This window comes from Caretta caretta, chromosome 3, assembly GCF_965140235.1.
Source record: "Caretta caretta isolate rCarCar2 chromosome 3, rCarCar1.hap1, whole genome shotgun sequence".
Classification (NCBI taxonomy): domain Eukaryota; kingdom Metazoa; phylum Chordata; order Testudines; family Cheloniidae; genus Caretta; species Caretta caretta.
This window is the reverse complement of record NC_134208.1, coordinates 62359059-62380447: the sequence shown is the minus strand read 5'-3', so window position 1 is coordinate 62380447 and position 21389 is coordinate 62359059. Positions and strand designations below refer to the sequence as shown.

The 21389-nt window shown below is 39.7% G+C and overlaps 1 protein-coding gene across 4 annotated transcripts in view; it reads left to right on the top strand.

The window, feature by feature from the left end:
* The window catches only part of PHIP (PHIP subunit of CUL4-Ring ligase complex), a 309729-nt gene extending 293271 nt beyond the window's left edge, over window positions 1-16458 (top strand). For 2 of the 4 annotated variants that reach the window (XM_048845168.2, XM_048845171.2), the window contains 3 exons: window positions 392-657; window positions 5054-5215; window positions 9943-16458. In XM_048845168.2, the coding sequence (XP_048701125.2) occupies window positions 392-657; window positions 5054-5215; window positions 9943-10589 (1075 nt within the window). In that variant the 3' untranslated portion in view covers window positions 10590-16458. Of the gene's footprint in view, window positions 1-22; window positions 93-391; window positions 658-5053; window positions 5216-9942 lie in introns of those variants that run through there. The other 2 variants (XM_048845170.2, XM_075126544.1) reach the window with 2 other exon arrangements.
* The last annotated feature ends 4931 nt before the right edge of the window (window positions 16459-21389 follow it).

Genomic DNA, 21389 nt, shown 5'->3' with positions numbered 1-21389 from the left:
TTTACTATTCCCTATATTGCAGAATGATATATTTGATATGCAAGTCCCTATGATGTGGAAGATTTTTAAACTTTAACTAAAGCTATCCTAGTGTAAGTGATTAAAATTCAAATAACAGCTAAACATACAGTAAATCACATTGTTAGGATAGTGATGGCATCATGCTTTGTCATACAACTAGCATTTACAGTGATTCTTCACTAAAGATTCACTTTTCAGGGGCTCACAACTACATGAAATTCCACTGTAAATGTCATATTTTAATGTATTTCATATAGAAACAATTGTTTTATTCCCACAGTCTTAGACACTACCTAGCATATTGTTTTATTTATCCTTGTAGAATATTAAATGTGGCCATCCAGATTACAAATCTTGCTTCTATTTACAGCCCTGAAAGGAAGAGAAGGTTAATAAAACCTCAGTTGAAGGCAGAAACCCCTGGTGCCTCCTCATCTTCAGTTCCTGTACGTTCAACAGCACTGAGACACATTGCTGCTCAGATGAATGGAAAAGCAGCTGAAACTTCCTCTTTGGTGCGGACCAGAAGTAATAGGGGGATAACAGATACAGCTGTTACAGAACAACCATCCACTTCTTCAGGAGGAAAACCTTCAATTACAAAACCTAATACTACTACAGTGTCAGGGAAAACAAGTAGGTTTGAAAAGCATTCGTAATTTTTGCAGCTTTTTAAATTTAAAAGTTTACTGTTTCTAAGGGTACGTCTACAGTACGAAATTATTTCGAAATTATTCTATTTGAATTTTCAGAAGCAATTTTATACATTCGGTCTTCTGTGTCCCCACTAAAGCGCATGAATACAGCGGAGTGCATCCACAGTACTGAGGCTAGCATTGAATGTCGGAGCAGTGCACTGTGGGTAGCTATCCCACAGTTCCCGCAGTCCCTGCCGCCCATTGGAATTCTGGGTTAAGCTCCCAGTGCATGATGGGGCAAAAACATTCTCACGGGTGTTTCTGGGTGTGTGTCATCAGTCGCTCCTCCCTCCGTGAAAGCTGCGGCAGACAATTGTTTCACGCCTTTTTGGCATGCAGACGCCATACTGCTTTCAGTATGCTTTCAGGTGCACCGCTGTTCTCCTGCTGCTATGAATTCACCTCGCATTTCCTCTCATCTTCCTATGTAATCTCTAGTATCTACTCTTTCTCTTCCTCATCGAATGCTTCCGCTGCCAACTCTGCTCGGCCATTGTGAATCGAGCAGCACAGCTTCCACCACCAACTCTGCTCTCCCGCTCTTGCCGCGCTACCAAGCTTCTCCATGTTTCCTGGGGTCCCGCCTCCGTGAAAGCTATAGAAGACAACCATTTCGTGCCTTTTTTCGGCTATCGTGAACCGAACAGCCACTCTGCTCTTCTATGTTTCGTGCCCTTTTTCCAGGATTACCCATGCAGGCGCCATAGCCATGGAGCCCGCTCAGATCTCCGCTGCAGTTTTGACCATTGTAAATACCTTGCGCATTATCCAGCAGTATGTGCAGTACCTGCAAAACTGGGCGAGGAAGTGACGACAGTGCGATTACTATACTGATGAAGACATGGACACAGACGTTCCTAGAAGCACAGCATGTGGCGATTGGGAGATCATGGTGGTGTCGGGCCAGGTTCATGCCGTGGAACGCTGATTCTGGGCCCGGGAAACAAGCACAGACTGGTGGGACCGCATAGTGTTGCAGGTATGGGATGATTCCCAGTGGCTGAGAAACTTCCGGATGCGTAGGGCCACTTTCATGGAAATTTGTGACTTGCTGTCCCCTGCCCTGAAGCGCAAAGACACCAAAATGAAAGCAACCCTCACAGTTGAGAAGCAAGTGGCCATAGCCCTGTGGAATCTTGCAACGCCTGACAGCTACCGGTCAGTCGCGAATCAGTTTGGAGTGGGCAAATCTACTGTGGGGGCTGCAGTGCTGCAAGTAGCCAACGCAATCATTGACCAGCTGCTATCAAGGGTAGTGACTTTGGGAAATGTGCAGACCATTGTGGATGGCTTTAGTGCGCTGGGGTTCCCTAACTGCGGCGGGGCGATAGACAGAATGCATATCCCTATCTTGGCCCCGGAACACTGAGGCGGCCAGTACATAAACTGCAAGGAGTACTTTTCCATGGTGCTGCAAGCACCGGTGGATCACAAGGGACGTTTCACCGACATCAACATGGGATGGCCGGGAAAGGTGCATGACGCTCACATCTTCAGGAACTCTGGTCTGTTTGAACAGCTGCAGGAAGAGACTTGCTTCCCAGACCAGAAAATTACTGTTGGGGATGTTGAAATGCCAATAGTTATTCTTGGGGACCCAGCCTATCCCTTAATGCCATGGCTCATGAAGCCATACACAGGCACCCTGGACAGTAGTAAGGAGCAGTTCAACTATAGGCTGAGCAAGTGCAGAATGGTGGTAGAATGTGCTTTTGGATGTTTGAAAGCACGCTGGCGCAGTTTACTGACTCGGTTAGATCTCAGCACAACGAATATTCCAATTGTAATTGTTGTGTGCTCCACAACATCTGTGAGAGTAAGAGGGAGACGTTTGTGGTGGGGTGGGAGGTTGAGGCAACTCGCCTGGCAGCCAGTTTCACACAGCCAGACAACAGGGCGATTAGAAGAGCACAACAGGGCGCGCTGCACATCAGAGAAGCTTTGAAAGCCAGTTTCATGACTGGCCAGGGTACGGTGTGACAGTTGTGTTTGTTTCTCTTAAAGTTACCCGCCTCCTATATATATGAAAGGAAATAAAGCCACAATTGTTTAAAAACCGTTATTATTTGTTGCACAAAACATTGAGAGAAATCAGAAGCTAGATGGGGTGGGGGGTATTGGGTTAGGGCGGTGGAGGAGGAGGGAAGGACAAGTCCAGAAACCAAATCAAAATTTCAGATATGCCAGCTTTCTGCTGCTTGTGCAATCCTCTGGGGTCAACTATGTGGGTCCCCGTAGCCTCCACCCCCACCCCCGTGTTCTTGGGCGTCTGGGTGAGGAGGCTATGGAACTTGGGGAGGCGGGAGGGTGGTTATACAGGGGCTGCAGCGGCAGTTTCCCGCATTAGATCCACCATATAGCGGAACATGTCAGTTTGCTCCCCCATGAGCTTGACCATAGCATCCTGCCTGCTCTCATCGCACACGTCCCTCCTCTCTTCGTATTCATGTAACGCTGTACGCAACTCCACAATTGTTTACCTCCACGCATTCAGCTGGGCCCTATCAGTGCAGGAGGACTGAATGAGCTCAGCGAACATGTCGTCCCAAGTTCATTTTTTCCGCCTTCTAATCTGGACCAGCCTTTGGGACAGAGTAGATAGGGACCACATTGAAACATTTGCACCTGAGGGAGGAGAAAAAGGGAGGGTAGTATTTTAAAAGATACATTTTAGAGAACAAAGGGGACACTCTTTCTCAGTGAAACAGGCAATTCATAGTACACAGCACTTGTTCTTTCTGTACAAGGTCGCGTTTTGCCTCTTCTACTGAAGTGCCGACCACTTTGGTGTGAGTAAGCCATCACATGTGGCCGGGCAACAGAATTCAGCTTGCAGGCAGCCATGGTAAGCCCTAGGGGCACGCGGGGTTCTGCTTCTTCTGCATTCATTTCAGTGCTTTCAAACTGCTGGGCCCTCTTTCCCATAGCAAGCAATGCCTGGTGGGTTTGTCATATAAAAAGGAGGGCCTGCGGGATCTCTGGGATGATCGCTTCACACAACACCCTCCTTCCCCCACTGTGTGGCTCCGATGAGGCTCTGAGCAGGGATGAGTCCTTTAAACTAAATGCGAACAGCCCAGCGTGGCTGGGTTTCCCCCCACCGTGTGGCTCCGATCAAGCTCTCACTCACCAGAAGTGCCTTCTCTAGGGTCATGGTCCGGGAGCATGCCTTGGGAGTGGGGGGAGGCTAATGGCTCCAGCATAAGAATAGTTCCTGGCTAGGGGGGAAAACGGATTCCCCATTTGCCGCCTGTGCACTGTCCTCCTCCTCTTCGTCCTCCAAAAACTCATCCTCTTCGCTCCATGCTACTCACCCCTTGCAGGTGTCCATGGACAGTGGTGGGGTAGTGGTGGCGTCACCCCCGATAATTGCATGCAGCTCACGGTAGAAGCGGCATGTATGGGGCTGTGACCCAGAGCGCCCGTTCGCCTCCCTGGCTTTTTGGTATGCTTGCCTGAGCTCCTTCATTTTTGTACAACACTGCTCTGTGTCCCTGGAGTAGCCTCTTTCTGTCATGGCCCTGGAGACTAACCTAGGTATTTGCGTTTCTTTTTTTGGAATGTAGTTCTGCCACAACAGATTTGTCTCCCCAACATGCAGTGAGATCCAGTACCTCCCATTCGGACCATGCTGGAGCTCGTCTGTGAATCTGGGACTGTGTGGTCGCCTGTGATGGCGGACTGTGCTGATGGTCACCTGTGCTGACGGTGACCAAACAGGAAATTCAAAAGTTCCCGGGGCTTTTACTGCCTCCCTGCCTAGTGCATCGGAGTTGAGAGTGTTGGCCAGAGTGGTCACAAGGGAGCATTCTGGGCTAGCTCCCGGAGGCCAATAACGTTGAATTGTATCCAAGTACCTGTAACCCAGAACTGCGATCTCAATTTTAGCGCTACTCTACTTGCCAAGGTGGAGTACAGAAATCGGATTAAAGAGCCCTTTAAATCGAAAAAAACTGGTTTGGTCATGTGGACGGAATCAGTTTTATTTCGAAGTAACTCGGCTAATTCCGAAATAACGACGTACTGTAGACCAGGCCTTAGATACTAGTACATTTGTAGCTGTTTCTTAGCACTGCAATGAGGATTAAGAATGGGTACTGTGTATTCAAGTTAACAGTCTCAGGAAAGCTCAAAGAGAGAGACTGAAAGGCTCAGGATTTTGGTAACAGAACATGGAGACATTCCCCTCTAGGTAATTGGTTCAAATATGGCACAGCTCAGTAGTGACTGAAAGCCATTACCTTCCTGCTGAGCCAGATAAGATTTACAAAAATAATATAAACCATTATAATGAATGATTCAGTATTGCTTATACAATGTTTGTCTCTTTTTAGTACTGGAGAATTCCACCAAACATTCCAAGAATCAGAATATTCTATCCATTCCTAGCCAATCCAGTTACAGCCACAACACTAGGAATAACTCTTCAAGAGAAAATGTGGAGAAAGATAAACAAATAAAACGTAAAATGAAATCATCCACTATTAATCAGCAAGGTAAGGGTTTTTCAAAATATTAGTTACATTTCATGTAATACAGTGGCTGTAGTTGCACTGCAATTGTCTTAAGTTCATAGGCTCAGAATCCCTGGGTGCTCCGGGGCTGGAGTGCCAGTCAGCTCCTCCCCCTCCCTCCCAGTGCCTCTCAACTGCCATGGATCAGCTGTTTAGCGGTGTGCAGGAGGCACTGGGCGGGGGAGGAGGCAAAGCGCGGTGTGCTTCAGGGAGTGGGCGGAAAGAGGTGGGGCAGTGGGAGTGGGGTTTGGGGGAGGGGTGGAGTGGGGGTCGACCACCCACGGGAAAATTAGTAAGTCAGAACCTCTGTTTAAGTTCACTGTGGCTGTTTGTAATAACTATAATTAATTCACATAATCAGAAGGTTAACTACATGACTGAATTACTCCATTAAAATACTCCTTTGATTTCATAGTTAATATAAGTGTTTTTAGAATCCAGGTATATTTACATAGTGTTTATACTGTAATTACATCATCATTTAGTCAACTTTCTGTTTATATTAATTGTAATTGCAGATATTAAGTCACATAACTGTGATGTGCAAATATAGTGCCTATCTATAAAAAGGGAAATAAGGACAACCTGGGGAATTACAGACCTGGCAAATTAACTTCAGTATCTGCAAAGATAATGGAGCAAATAATTAAGCAATCAATTTGCGAACACCTAGAAGATCATAAGGTGTTAAGTAACAGTCAGCATTGATTTGTCAAGAACGGATCATGTCATACCAACCTAATAGCTTTCTTTGACAGAGTAACAAACCTTATGGATGGGGGGAAGTGGTAGATGTATATGAATATCGACTTTAGTAAGGCTTTTGATACTATCTCTCATGGCCTTCTCATAAACTAGCAAAATACGACCTAGATGGAGCTTCTTTAAGGTAGGTGCAAAACTGGTTGTAAAACTGGTCCCAGAGAGTAGTTTTCCGTCATCCACAGTCAAACTGGAAGGGCATATCCAGTGGGGTCACATAGGGTCCAGTTCTATTGAATATCTTCATCAGTGATTTAGATAATGCGTAAAGAGTATACTTATAAAGTTTGCGGATGATACCAAGCTGAGAGGAGTTGCAAGTGATGAGGATAGGATTATAATTCAAAATGATCTGGACACACTGGAAAAATGGTCTGAAGTCAATAGGATGAAATTCAATATGGACAAATGCAAAGTACTCCACTTAGGAATGCACAATCATTTGCACATATATAAAATGGGAATAACTGCCGAGGCAGGAATACTGCAGAAAGGGATCTGGGGGCTTATTGTGGATCAGAAGCTAAATATGAGTTCACAGTATAACACCGTTACATAAAAAGCAAACATCATGCTGGGATGTATTAGCAGGAGTGTTGTAAGCAACACACAAGACCTAATTCTTCCGCTCTGCTCCGTGCTGATTAGACCTCAGCTGGAGTATTGTGTCCAGTTCTGGGCGCCACATTTCAGGAAAGATGTGAACAAATTAGGGAGAGTCCAGAGAAGAGCAACAAAAATTATTAAAGGTCTAGAAAACATGACCTATGAATAGGGCTCCATATCTGTCATGGAAGTCACTGACGCTATGACTTCCGCAATCTCTCTGACTTCTGCAGCAGCTGGTGTGACTGTTCCGAGGGCCGCCCAGCAGTTGGCCCAGGGACAGCCACATTGAGCACTGATGGAGCAGATCCACAGCTAGCTGCTCGGGCAGCCCCACAGCCAGCTGCACTGGCCGCTGCTCGGTGCCCCCACCCGCCTCACAGTGCCCTGCCTCCCCCTCCCCCAGCTAAGATTTAGTCCGGAGTATATAGTACAAGTCATGGACAGGTCACGAGCAGTAAATTTTTGTTTATTGCCCATGACTTTCACTAAAAATACCTATGACTAAATTGTAGCCTTACCTATGGGGGAAGTTTGAAAACATTGGGTTTGTTTAGTCTGGGAAAGAGAAGACTGAGAGGGGACACAACAGTTTTCAAGTACATAAAAGACAAGGAGGGGGGAGATAAATTGTTCTTCATAAACTCTTAAAGGTAGGACAAGAAGCAATGGGCTTAGATTGCAGTAAGGGCTGCTTAGGCCGGACATTAGGAAAAATTTCTTGTCAGGGTGGTTAAGCACTGGGATAAATTGCCTAGGGGAATCTCCATCCTTGGAGATTTTTAATAGCAGCTTAGACAAACACCTGTCAGGGATGATCTTGATCAGGGGTCGGCAACCTTTCAGAGGTGGTGTGCCAAGTCTTCATTTATTCACTCTAATTTGAGGTTTTGTGTGCCAGTAATACATTTTAAGGTCTCTTTCTATAAGTCTATAATCTATAACTAAACTATTGTATGTAAAGTAAATATGGTTTTTAAAATGTTTAAGAAGCTTCATTTAAAATTAAATTAAAATGCAGAGCCGCTGCCCCCCCTCCCCGGTGGCCAGGACCCAGGCAGTGTGAGTGCCACTGAAAATCAGCTCGTGCCATAGGTTGCCTTCCCCTGGTCTATACTTAATCCTGCCATGAGTGCAGAGGACTGGACTAGATGACATCTTGGGGTCCCTTCCAGTCCTAGGATTTTATGATTTTATCTGTGGTTCTAATACTACATGTAGCTCTTTGTGACCCTCCATGTGGCTCTCATGGAGTAGACTTCTGAACAGCAACTCCACTTGCCATTCTCAGAGAACACTGACCAAAATGTGGAAACTGCTGAAATATTTTTCCCTTGCCCCTGAACAGCAGGAAAGAAAATGTGTTGCTTGGAAAACAGTAAACACAAGTGGTACCACCACCTTCTCTAGAGCAGCTTCCAGTAGGAAACTGTGAGGAGAATAAGAACACACATGCCTCTCTCTCCTGCCTAATAATAGGGAGGAGGAGAAAAGGAAAAACAACTCTTTACCTCATCTCTTCTTGGGGAAATAGAGGTTTTTTCCCCATGAGGCAATGTTAACGTGTAGTGATTCTGAGTCACAGTGATGTAACATCACATATCTTGCTGTATTATTATATCATAAAGATTTTTGAATAATATGAGGATTGTTGTTATGAGTGGGCAATGTCATCTGATGCTTAATTTCTGGAGAGTCACTTTCAGATTGATTAATATTGACCTATTGTCAAATTGCTCTGTAATGAAAAAAGCCTGTTGTTTTGACCTTGAACTGTGTCACATGGAGAGCATTTCAGTGCCACGGGTGTTCATAAGTACTTCCTTTTCGATTTAGATTATTTCCTTAGATTTATTAAAAGTACTTATCCAAACTGTAGACACCTGTACAAATATGAAAAATATTAACAGAAAACACAATACAGACTAATATTCTCTCCAATAATCCATTTGGCAGTTAAGAACTCCTCATAAATAATAACCCTTTCACTGTCTTCTACAACCCACTCCTAATTGAAAAGTGGAAGAGAACACATATGCTTTGCAGCATATGCTGGATTTCAGCAAATCTAGGCTCTTATGGTCTATCAAGGAAAGTGAACTCCAGACTTGTGAACCAACCCCTCATCGAGAATGTCCAGCCCATAGTTCCTGCCCTACAAAACCATTAATTATTATTTATTTCTGTTGAGGTAATATATAGGAGCCCCAGTCGTGGACCATGACCTCATTGTACTAGGCACTGTACAGACACATAACAAAGAACAGTCCCTGTGCTAAAAAGCTTATTTAGCTCTACCACCTCTGCTGGATCACAGCTGCTGTATTACTGTAAGAGAGACAAGGTTGGTGAGGTAATATCTTTTATTGGACCAACTTCTGTTGGTGAGAGAGACAAGCTCGCAACCTGACACACAGAAAGCTCAAAAGCTTGTCTCTCTCACCAACAGAAGTTGGTCCAATAAAATGTATTACTTCACCTACCTTGTCTCTCTCATATCCTGGTACCAATACAGCTACAACAACACTGCATACAACAGTGGAAGAATGTGATATTATAAGGTGAGAGAGGTGGTCTGATATCCAAGGCCCAAACCATTTAGGGTTTTATAGGTCAAAACCAACAACTTAAAATTACACCCAAATCCAGTGCAGAACTCTGGCAACTGTGTAAACATACTTTGATGTACTGTTTAGCAAGGGGTGGACACATTCTGCAACAGTATACCTTTGTGAATGCTGGAATGCTCAAGGTGCTTCTCTAGTCTCCATTTAACAAAGACGTGGACAGATGTAGCCGCTCCACATCGGAAGAGAAGTGATGTTAATGAGTAACTGGTTTAAATTGAAAGATGTTATTGAACTGGAAAAGTTTTTCAGTTACACAGCAGAAGCAAGAGAAAATGCCAGGATTGGTGGCGTGGAAATCAGATATGAAAATCACACCTCTTAAATGTTCCTCATTGCCAGGATATCACTTCTTTTAGTCCCAAAGCTTCCTGCAGTCCACAAAAATTTGGCATCCAGACTTTTATTTTTGAAAACCATTTACATCAGAAATAAAGACTCATGGAGCCATAGTGACAGAAAGCTTACTTTTAAAATGCTGCTGGACTCATTGCTTTAGTATATTTCCTGCATGAATAATTATTTTTATTTCAGTTTTTGGGTCTCTGTCACACACGTCCCACATTTGGGCCTTCAGAGATGAAGGCAGTTACGGCATGTCATCCACTCAAACAGTATTTTATAAATAGTGAATGGAATAGTTTTATCGGGGCCATTGGAAAATAAAGAATGTAGAATTCTCTTACATATTATTACTCTGTTATTTCTTTACAGTAGACTGCAAAAATAATGCTTTGGCATCAGGAAGCATTCAGGTAAATGGACATGGAGGGCAACCTTCAAAACCTCCAGTTAAAAGAGGGCCTGCGCGGAAACTGAAGATGGAGGCTAATAGCAGTGCATGTGAAGTGGTGCACAAGAAAAGAGGTAGAAAACCAAAAAAGTTACAAATTCCTGAACAGATGAATGCAGAGCAGAATTCAGTCCAGACCACCAGGGACATGGTAATAGAAGAACCCTCAGTTTCTAGTGCATGCAATTCTCTTTCTGAAAATAATGTGAAGGAAGCTGGATTACAAAAAAAAGGCCGTGGAGGCAGAAAGCCAAAAAGAAAGACACAGACACGTCAACCAGACTCAGACCTTATAGTCCCTGCAAATGTTAAGATGCAGACAAGAAGCAGGAGGAAAAAAACGGATGAACCTGTAGAAGAAGAAGGGTCTGAGGAACTGAAAGATTCTGAACCTCACATGAGAACTAGAAACCAGGGTAGGAGGACAGCCTTTTACAATGAAGATGACTCTGAAGAAGAGCAAAGGCAGCTATTATTTGAAGACACCTCTTTAACTTTTGGAACGTCTAGCAGAGGCAGAGTCCGAAAGTTGACTGAAAAAGCAAAGGCAAATTTGATTGGTTGGTAACTGTTACCAAACATATTCCTTAGAATGCTATGAAGCAGGTACAGTAAAGGAGTGAGCAGAACAAAGACTTCTGCTCCCCTGCTGCTATTATGGATTAGAAGAATATGTTGTGATTTGAAAAAATGAGCAAAAAAGAAAACTGAGAGAACACTTCTTTGAAAAAAAAATATATTTTAAACTTTTGCTATTTATTGCCCTCCAGATAGGTTATGCATTTCAACAGTCATTTTGGTCATAGTTAAGAATAATTGAAGACCTGTAAATAAGCAATTACTGACATTTTAAAAGTGAGAACTCCTGAGCAGTGCAGAGTATTTCTGTGATTAAACAAAGTGATAGAACTTTTAATGCCACAAACTGAGAACAGAAGTCTATTTTTGACCAAGCAAGGTACATTTTTATTGATTGCAGAAGTCATGTCTCCCAGGAAGGCAGATGTTGGCAAAGAGTGGCAGTAAATTAAGGATTACATTTCCATTAAGGACAAATGCAAAATTACCAAATTTTGCTAATCTGAAAATGTTTAATTTGAGTAGTGATGGAACATTCAACTGCAAAAGAAGCCTAGCACAGGCTGTTGGTTTATCCAAGTTCTGCCAAACAGAGAGAAAATGTAATCACAATATATAAATATATATATAATATATCCACATTGGAAAAAGTTTGACTAATATGTCTAATTTTTCAGACCTTGATTCTTGTATCAATCACTAAATCTCTGTTTATTGTGCCAAAGACTGAGAATCAGTGCAGTGGAAAGCCTTCTTTTCTTTTCTCTCTCTCTCTCTCTCTTTTTTTTTTTTTTTTTTGAGTGTCAGTCCTGCAAACACTTTTCAAAGACAAAAAAGACTGTGTATCATTCTATATAGCAAGTTGTTATAAATTGTGCTGAGATGTATCCTCTTTTGGTACTTAAATAGAAAACAGTAATGCACTGGTGGGGTCCTTTGACAGAGATGTTTTAGACAAAATTTATAATTGGTTAAAGGATTCAAGGAAATTACAGGAAAAAGTATGGGCTTATGATGTTTACTTTTGGATCTGAATTGATGGTTTTCTACAACTTCTGATGTGTTTAGAAAGCTAAAAATGACTTACAAAGAAGTATGTATGTGTAGATTGATATATACACAAACACATACATATACAATATTACCCAGGTATAGATTCTCTTTTTCAGGATTTTTTAGATAGCACTAGAATTAAAAAAAGAAAAGAAAGAAAAAGAAAAGAAAAAAGTAAATTTTAAATGTCATACTTTATAGTTTAATTTTAAGGGGAAGATTGGTTATTTTCAATTATTAAAGGTTAAAAAAGGCCAAATCACTTTTTATGCAATCATGTTTTATACAGTGGTCTCATTGCACATTGTGTTTTTTCTGCACTTTTTACGGTATACTTATCACTCTGACATAAGTCAATATACACCCTAAAGAAAAATTACATTTAATGATTGTGCCTTGTATTCTATTATTTCTTGCATCCTTAGTAAAATTAAGTTGTCTATTGTAAATGATAACTATATGACTTAGGGGAATGTATTACTATATATACTGCTGTGGAAAAGAAAAGCAGTTATTTATTTGTTTATGGTACATTTAGTTATTTTATACCTTAAAAATAAACTTTAATACCATTTTCTATTGCTTAAAAGGTATTGTCCAGTTTAAAAAAAGTATAGAAATAGTAGTATTTTCTGAGATCTGGTATGGTACAAAAATGTAACCAAAAATTTCAGATACATTATTTTGGGATAGCACGAGACAGTGTGTAATGACCCTGATTTAGAAGAATAAAAATTGAAAATTAAATATTAAAAAGTAGAGCCTAGTGCTGAAAACCCTTACTCATACAAGAAGTCTTCATTTACAAGACAAGTCTGATGGACTTGAGTGCAACTGCTGAAGAAAGAATTTGCAGGATTTAGGACCTTTAAACTTGCACAGATTGTCTTTATTCATTCTGAGCCAAATCCTATACTCATTATTCTGTTACAACAAAGTCTGTTTAAGAAATTCCTGAGCAAGGAAAACAGTAGTTGGCCCAAGAAGAGTAGATATTAGCTATCATTTACCTATTATGGATAAAAACTAGTAACCCATGTACTTGGCATTTTTAGTATTGATTTATGTAACTATATTCATTATACATCTTTATATGAAATTAAGTAAACTATTTTCCAGAGCCTGACTGGATTACTTTGACTCTGAGTTTGGGGGGCATGGATTTGATTAATTTTATTTTCATCTGTTTATTTATTTTTTCTAACATATGTTTCTTTACTATTAAAATACAGTTGCTAAACATATGGTAAGGTGGAAAATTATGGTTGTACAGTGAAAAATAGTGTATTACACAGTTCAAAACTAATTCATTTTAGTGTGAGACTTAACAGTTAATTTTAAGGATCTCACTGGTGATGAAGGCAATCAGTTTCAAATGTGTAATTTCCTGATGTTATCTGCATTGTAATATAAGAAATTAGAGTATATCTAAAATTCAACTTCTGTATTTACACTATTTGTAATGTTTTATATGGCATGATTATGTATATATTTATACACAGAAAATACTGTATGTAATGTTGGAGAATGGAATAGCACACATTCCCATTACATTATGTGGAAACTGTACACCTTAAAACCACAAGAATAGAAGGCCTTATCTGCAGAACATAGATACATTGTTCCCTTTCTATAGAGATCTGTGACATTAAGCTGCAGGGGTTTTTTTTAATTCACATTTGGAAATATTGACATTGTTTCCTTTTTAAATAGATTGTGAATGATTTGGGTCAGTTTTTTATAGAAACAACACTTTAAAAATTATGAGAAGTAATACCAGATTTATTAAAATATATATTTTTATAATTTAGCTTCTTTAGGTTGTAAAAGTTTATTTATGAGAATTAATACCATACCATCATGCTGTATGTCCTTTTTTTGTTTGGAAGAATGTATTTGAGATATTTGCAACATATTGTACCAACAAAGAAAAAGAGCTTTTGATAACTAAGTCTGAAGGTTTTAAATGTGAGCAATAAGCTGTGGTTCAGCAACCTGAAAGAATTTCAAAACTATAGTTACGTGCATGTAACGGATAATGCTATCTCAAGTATCTAACAAATAATTCAAAAATGGAGTATTGAAATATTGTGTGTTTGTTTCACATATAGATTGTAAATATTATATAAATGTGTTTTATTGATATACAGTCACACTAATCTTACAAGTCTGGCAGCAGTGAACACAACTTAATTCAAATCCATTGATATTTGTCTTTTGATATGAGGATATTCAATTGTTTTCTCTGTTGGTGGTTGTTAAAGTCAATATTAACCAACAATTAGCACTGAGTGGTATCTAAAACCACAGTATTTTTTATCTTTAGATTAGGAAATAGTTGCTGTTTCTCAGATACCATTATATTCTAAAAGTTTACTTTAACAGCAGTCACTGTACCTTTGCCTGCATACTGAACAAGTATTTATCCTGTTTGTTTCCATTGTTATTTTGTTATCCAAGAATTGAACTTGAAGAACTTCATTACAATATTGTTCAGCATTGTGTCACTATTCAGCTAAGGTTCTTGTCATTGTGCTATAACCAGTGATCACAACTTTACAGAAAATGTCTCTTGTGATTAGACTGCTGTGATATATACTTGCACACATTTATTTAGTGTTTCAGATTGTTGTTAGACTTGTAAGATCAAGTGGGTTGAATTTAATATTGCTATTTTATATTTGTAAAATATTGATAAAAGGACCCTCATGCAGCATGTCAGATGTATTAACATCTATAAAAATAAACTATCACCTTTACGTTGTGTAGCAGATAGCTTATGGGCTGTATTGCTGTACCCAGTATTTCTCAAGTATTAACTCTGGACGCCTGGTCCAGAGCCTTTTGCCATATATTAAAATATTATGCAGACTAAATCAGTACATCTATTTGACAACTGGAAGTTTGATACAATTTGTACACCACACTATTAAATCTCTCTTGCTCACATTTACTTTTAGGCCCTGATCCAGCAAACACTTTAGCACATGCTTAAAGTTAAGCACATGTTAAACTGTTTGCCAGTCCTATAGAAGTTACACATACTTAACTGAATGAGCGCTGTAGACCTCATATACAATAGACTCTTTTTAGCCCATCTTTAGTGGTCCTATGAACTCACTTTGAGCATGAATCTAGCTAAAGTCTTTTGATATATTGCTGTATTTCATCCTATTTCCCTATCTTGTTCTTGCACACTTTAACTGTGTTCCACACTAGCTGGTCAAACTATTCTTTTCAGCTAAACACTGCTTTTCTCTTTAAAAGGAGTTTAAATGCAGTTCTGTTACGCTGGTGAAAGCTGAAAGGACAGAGGGCCTTAACCTCACCTGGAGACGACAAAAGCTCGTTTTCTCTGTTACCTTTTACTACCTAATGAAGGCAAAAATGTTAACTGTAAAATTATTTGATAATATATTTTGTCTATTTTCCCCAAAGTTCTTGCAGCTGATTAGTTTCCAGGGGCACCTAGATATTGAACTGATAAAAGGGCTGTTACTTTTCTGCTGTACATTATTGTATAGAAATGTGTTTGTTTATATACAGAAACAGTGTATTAAATTTCATATAAATTGGCCAAGTCTGAAAATTTATTTCTGATAGCAAATCTGACACTCTTGTTGTTTTAACTTTACATAATTTCATAGTTTTTAGACAGGAACAGGGCTCTTACTTTCTGGTATATTTGGGGGGAAATTTGGGTAGCTTTTAAATTGAAATTAACCTCTACATGTCTCACCTGTTTGTACTAACTAGTATGGGAACCATTTTTGCTATTTATTTTAACAGTATATTTGAGTGGAAAAACTACTTAAAGGTTAGCTTTTTATAATTTGTTTTATTTAAAAAGAATACCACAGAAGAGAGTTAAACTTCTTGTTCTGAAGACTACAACAACATCAAGGCACTCCAGAGAATCTATGCGGCAATAAGATAAAGATAATTTTTAGGAATTAGCTATGACAGGCTATTTGGGGGAAATTATCCGGGGGGAAGGGAGACAGTAGGTCTTTGGAACTCTTTAAATGCAGATAAATACATCAGGAAATTTGCTTAATGTGATACAAACAATACATTGTCGGAGTGGAGGTAATATTTTACTATGAGTTTCTACACTTAAAAAACAAAAAAGAATAAGTTCCTACAAACTGGGAGTAGAAAGGAATATTATCCTATCAGCACCTACTATGTACACATGCACATAAGGCACACCTACTGTTTTGTACGTAAAGTGCATGTTGATTTACAGATATATTGAGAAACAATGCAAAGTTACATTTTTGGACCATATTAAAACTGCAAAACCATGACAGGCAACTTGTTAAAAGATCCTGAGTGAATTATTTATACCCTGTCATTTATAACATTTAGACATGTGTAGAATGTAGCTCAATTTTAAGGAAGTGACCTAGAAGGGTTAATTTTGAAACTGACACATTTTCAGATTAAAAATTATAATGCTTATTTTGTACAGAATTATGTAAAACACAAATTTGGTGTACGTAATGAATAACAAACAGTTGAAAACAATAATTCTTTAGCTTTATCAAGGTCTTTTTCTTCCAGAAATCTGGATTATCATGTTATAACCTGCAGTATCACACCAGGATAAACAGTGCCCTTTCTTTTTGTACATATTGATTGGAACTTTCTTTACTGTTATGTGGACACTTTCTATGTTAGTTTTGATGCATAATACTTTGAATCCTTTTATACAAACTAGAATGTATGTGTAAGAATTACTGTCACTGCAATGTAGTAACTACAAACTTATTTTTAAATAAATAGAAAACTTGTTTTTCTAAGTGGTTCTGCAGTGGTTCTGTTATTTCTACGTAAAAGTCTGTTGATTTGTATAATGGGAGAAGTACATCACAGAACAGCCTAAAATCAAATTTGTTCTTGTTTTTTTCTGAGCATGCAATTGAAAGGAGTGGAAGCACATCAGCTGGTGCTGCAGCATTTCAGATGTGATGTGTGGAGATGAATTTTTGACATCCTTAATATATTGTTCAGAGTTTGACATTGATCAATGCAGAGCTGACACAAGAGCCTAACCTCTGCAACTGCTGTCTGATTGCTACACATCCTGTGGTTTAAAGATTCTGGGAAGTAGTGTGCATCAGGATCAGCCTCTTCCTCTATGAGGCAATCACATTCCTGTCAGAACTGTGCTTATAAGGGACAGAGAAACATAATATGTAAAATACCTACACATCAAGAAATATGGGGTGTATATTTTCCAGCTGTGGATTCTTAAGTCTTTTGTACATCACCCCTTTCAAGGATGCCAAATCACAAGCACTCTACATACAGGGATATACACAGGCCTTCCATATCTGCAGCCCAACTTTTTAACTGTCAGGTTGGCTCAGGAAAAAAACAGTTTTTAAATGCAGCTCCCTGTGGATTACCTTTCTCCTGCCCTGTTCTCTGCTTTTCTATTTCTCTGTTCTTCATAGGAAGCTGCATCCCTTTTCATCTACATTACTTACCTGAAATCTCAGACAAACCATTTAATTACAAAAAGAACACCTGACAAACACCCACGCACAAAATAAATTTGGATCATCATGTTAGGTATGCTGCTGAGAACAAAATTTCCTTAATTGAATCACATGATGATTTTGGCACCCTGAGACACATGCTAAGATCTGTCAGTGACCTGAGCTCCGCAGAGACAGTTCCACAGCAAGAGGAGATGTTTACAAACTCTTTTCAATAAAATGTGCTTGTATTTCAGAACATTACAATGTAAAAAATAAAGGCATCTGTGCTTCATTCAGTGTGTTTACATAAATCCTAACAATGTTAGTGGACATCACATATTTATCAAAAGGAAAATACCCTCTAACTTGGTGTTAGCACTAAAAGATTTTTTAAAAACTTAAAAATGTTTTTTTGGGGTGGAGAAAGCAAATATAAGCTATAACACTTAACAACATCACAAGAGATTAAAAAGAGTCTGTAACTTTTTCTGAGTTCTATTTTAAGACGCTCTTAAGAAGAGTTAAGAAAAACAAAAGCTATTCATGCAGGGTCTGATTTTCAGAAGTTTTATGTAACTGTACCTCCAACTGAGGTCAATATTTTTTCTTTTAGTAGCTGGCTCCTGAAGATGCTCACTGTGCAAGTATTGCACATGTGGAGACTTGCTAGCCAGTTTATTCTCAAATCAAAATGCCTATTTAAAAAGTAAGGATAACATCTCTAGGATGATTTCCGTACTATTTTTGTTTTCAAAGTAAAATATTTCAGATTTTAAGAGCCTTTTGTGCCCTACATTCTATATTGTACTGTTTAGAAAAATTCTCTTCAACTATTCAGTTGGTAGTGTGACAGCTGAAATTTACAAAAGAGAATATTAACAACTGTTTTCTATTTCCATGGAAACAGATATGGATTGGCAAAAGGGATTTGCTTTTAAAAATAATAGTTGCAGTTTAAGGCATGAGTGTAAATAAAGCAAGTTGCAGTTGGAATTTTTTTTTTTTGTTCAGAAAACTAAAACAAAAATGTCCTTAAAATATAGGTGACTGGTATACAACATGGTCTAACTTGCGCTGTATTTTGAAAATGAATATATAAAATAGCTGAAATATTAAACTACTTTTGTAAAACTCTCTGCTCGGCATTTTTGCTGTATTTTAGAAATGTATGGGTCATTGGGTGGTTAGAACAGGAAACTGGGAGCTAGGAATCCAGGATTTTATCCCTAGCTCTCACTGACTTGCTTTGTGATGTGCAAATCAGTTACTCTCCACACCTCTGTTTACCCATCTCTAAAATAGATTTAATGCCATCTTCCTCCCAGGAGTGTTCTGGGACTAAACTGTTCTTAATTATATAACCTCAGCCAGACAAATGCCTTCCAGTTTTCTTTTCCTTCTCACCTCAGAAGCATGGAGGCTTTGTCCCTTCTCTGACTGAGCCTCATCCTTTCATTTTGGCTTGAAGAGACACTAAAGAGAGAGAGAGGAGACAAGAAAAAGCAAAGAAATGAGCAAGGTCACATAAGGAAGAACCAAGACTGAGGAATCTGCTTCAGGCCAGGGGAAGAGGGAAGAGAGTATACCCCTTTGTGGGGGGTCTCAGCTGGGGCCAACCATTCAATTAAACATAAATGCCAGTCTCTCTCAAGGATTCTGGGATGGCCCAGTCTTTGTTCCACTTGCAAAAAGGGAGAAGGCTCCCCAGATGGTGGCATCCCTAACCCTTGCATGCTGCTCACCTGTCTGATCAGAATGGACACCCTACCTCAGCTTGCAGCTCTAGTCCACATTATACCCTGTCTGTGGCAGCTTCTCAGTGTACACAAGTTCCAAGAGCTGCTGCCCCTGGGATCTCCCAGCCAACCACAGTTCTGGTTAACTCCCACTTGGGAAGGTATTTCTACTGCCACCTCCTCCTTTCTCAGTCCTACTGGCGGACTGCTCCTCCACACCAACACCCTTCCTCTGGAGGGTCCTCCACAGCTGCACTGCTCCCTGGCATCTTGACCTATCCCCTCCCTTGGCCTCGGATGGTTTCTGACCACTTCTGCCTTCCATGCAAGTAATGCAATTGTGGCCTGTCAATGGCCTAATTCCCAGAGTGGCCCAGTTTTTGCTACACGTTCATAGAAGTAGAAGGCTCTGCTAGCCAGTCTTTGCTGTACCAGTCCAACTTCTCAGCAGCCATCCACCCTTTCCAGACTCCAAGGGTGCCTAGACCTAAGGCTTCCCCACCAGCGACAGCCTGGGTAAACCCTGTTCTTGCAGGTAGTTTCTGGTACCTCCCTTCCCAAGGTTCCATTTCTCAATCAGGCTCAGAGGTGGAAGTCTCTCAAGATATTTGTTGGCTGTAATGAAAGGATTTTTTTTATGATGGTTACTGATGCAAATTTAACAAGCTGGAAACCCATGGAGGAAGAAAACAACTAAAAAGAGTTATTAAACTCATCTTGTAATTCAAAAAATCATTTTAAGGAAGTACACAGCAGACAAGACAGTGACAACTCATCAGCATCTTTCTACCTCACCAGACAAGGGGAAATGAGAAATCTAAGGGAATAGATGGTATACATTACCTCGTCTCCTCCCACCTGACAGCATAGCACCCTAGGGAACAACAGTCTCTCAATGTACAAGGAAGAAAGGACAAGAAAATAATGGTCAGCTGTAGCCAAGTAAAAAGGCAGAACCCCGCACCCTTTACTGTATGTAAAATATTTCAATTTATTAAAAAAAAACCACTTCCCATCTTTCCCTAGCCCCTGTAAGCAGGCGATAAGCGAAATGGGGAGGAAGGGTGAACAGGACAATATGTTGCTCTGTCTCGACCAAAACACTTTTCTGACCACAAATAGGAGATATAAAATTATATTCTTAAAAAGTACAGGGATTTTTTTAAAAATTTTAAGCAGTACTATTTAACAGCTACTCTATTAAAATATTTAATTACAATATTTTTATTAATTTACTGTCATGTTAAGATATGCATGGATATGCAAATAAACAACCCTTTATAAGCACCAAGTACCTTAGTCTCCTTGCCCTCTCCTTTTTGTTTTCTTTCTTTGTTATATTATGGCATTATCTAGATTGTTGGGAGGAGGACCATCTTTCTATGTATTAAATCCCTACCTAGCAACTGGGATCCAGTTAGGGTTGCCAGCCCTCCAGTATTGTCCTGGAGTCTCCAGGAATTAAATATTAATACGTCCAACCAAAATTGTCAATCCTAGATGCATTTCAGAAATCTGTACAGTAGTCTAAAAATAGAGTCATTTCTATGGTAGGAAGTGGAGTGCTGGAAATGCTACATAACAGCATACAAATTGCACACCAGTGGTCTGTCTAGTTCAGTATCCTATTCCTCATGACAGCCAGAAACAGATGTTTTATGAGAAAATGCAAAGAACCTACTTATGGAATTCTGTATGTGCCTATCATTCAGGGGCCTTACTGGCCCTTTAGATGTGGCCTGAATGCCTCCGTTAGCTGTATAATGGCCCTGGACAATCTCCTGCTCTATATTTGTAATGTGTATTTGCACTGTTGCACTAACTGAAAATGAAAATGGTGGTCATGAAAGTCAATACAGTAGCAGACAAAGCTTGCAATGCTAAGCTTAGTGGAGAGAATGGACATAGTTACTTTATATGTATATAATATAGCTAAAGAAACGATAAAGCAGTTGCTGAAGCCACTGATATAAACCACAGTCACATGTAAAATCACCTTGCATCAGTGGTCTTGCCATGATGATCCCAAAGCTGTGCAGGTAGTACCTACGCTGTACCTACTGGCATGTGTGCAAATTAATAAACTCATATCCATATTTCAGTTCTAGAAAGGAGATGAATACATGTTCAAATCACTGAGGATGTCAAGTTTTGAAACACGTGATAGTACTTTAAGCATTGGTTGTCCTTATTTGGTACTGTGAGTATTACCAGTTAATTTGCACCTTTTGAGACAGACAGATAATTCAAAATGTCTAGTTGTGAATTATGAGAATTGTACGACCAGTCTGGAATATGACTGGGACACTGCAGAACTATTAGCAGAATAGAGAGGGTGATACAGCTTTCTACAGGAAAGCATTCTAGATATTTCTTCTGAACTGGTGCAAACCTAGATAAGTAAATCATCAGGAGGGCCAAATTTTCTCACACAGCATGTCTAGAAGTCAACCTTCAGGCACACAATACAATTTTTAAAAATATCTGAATTTAGACTCTGATTTCCCAGTT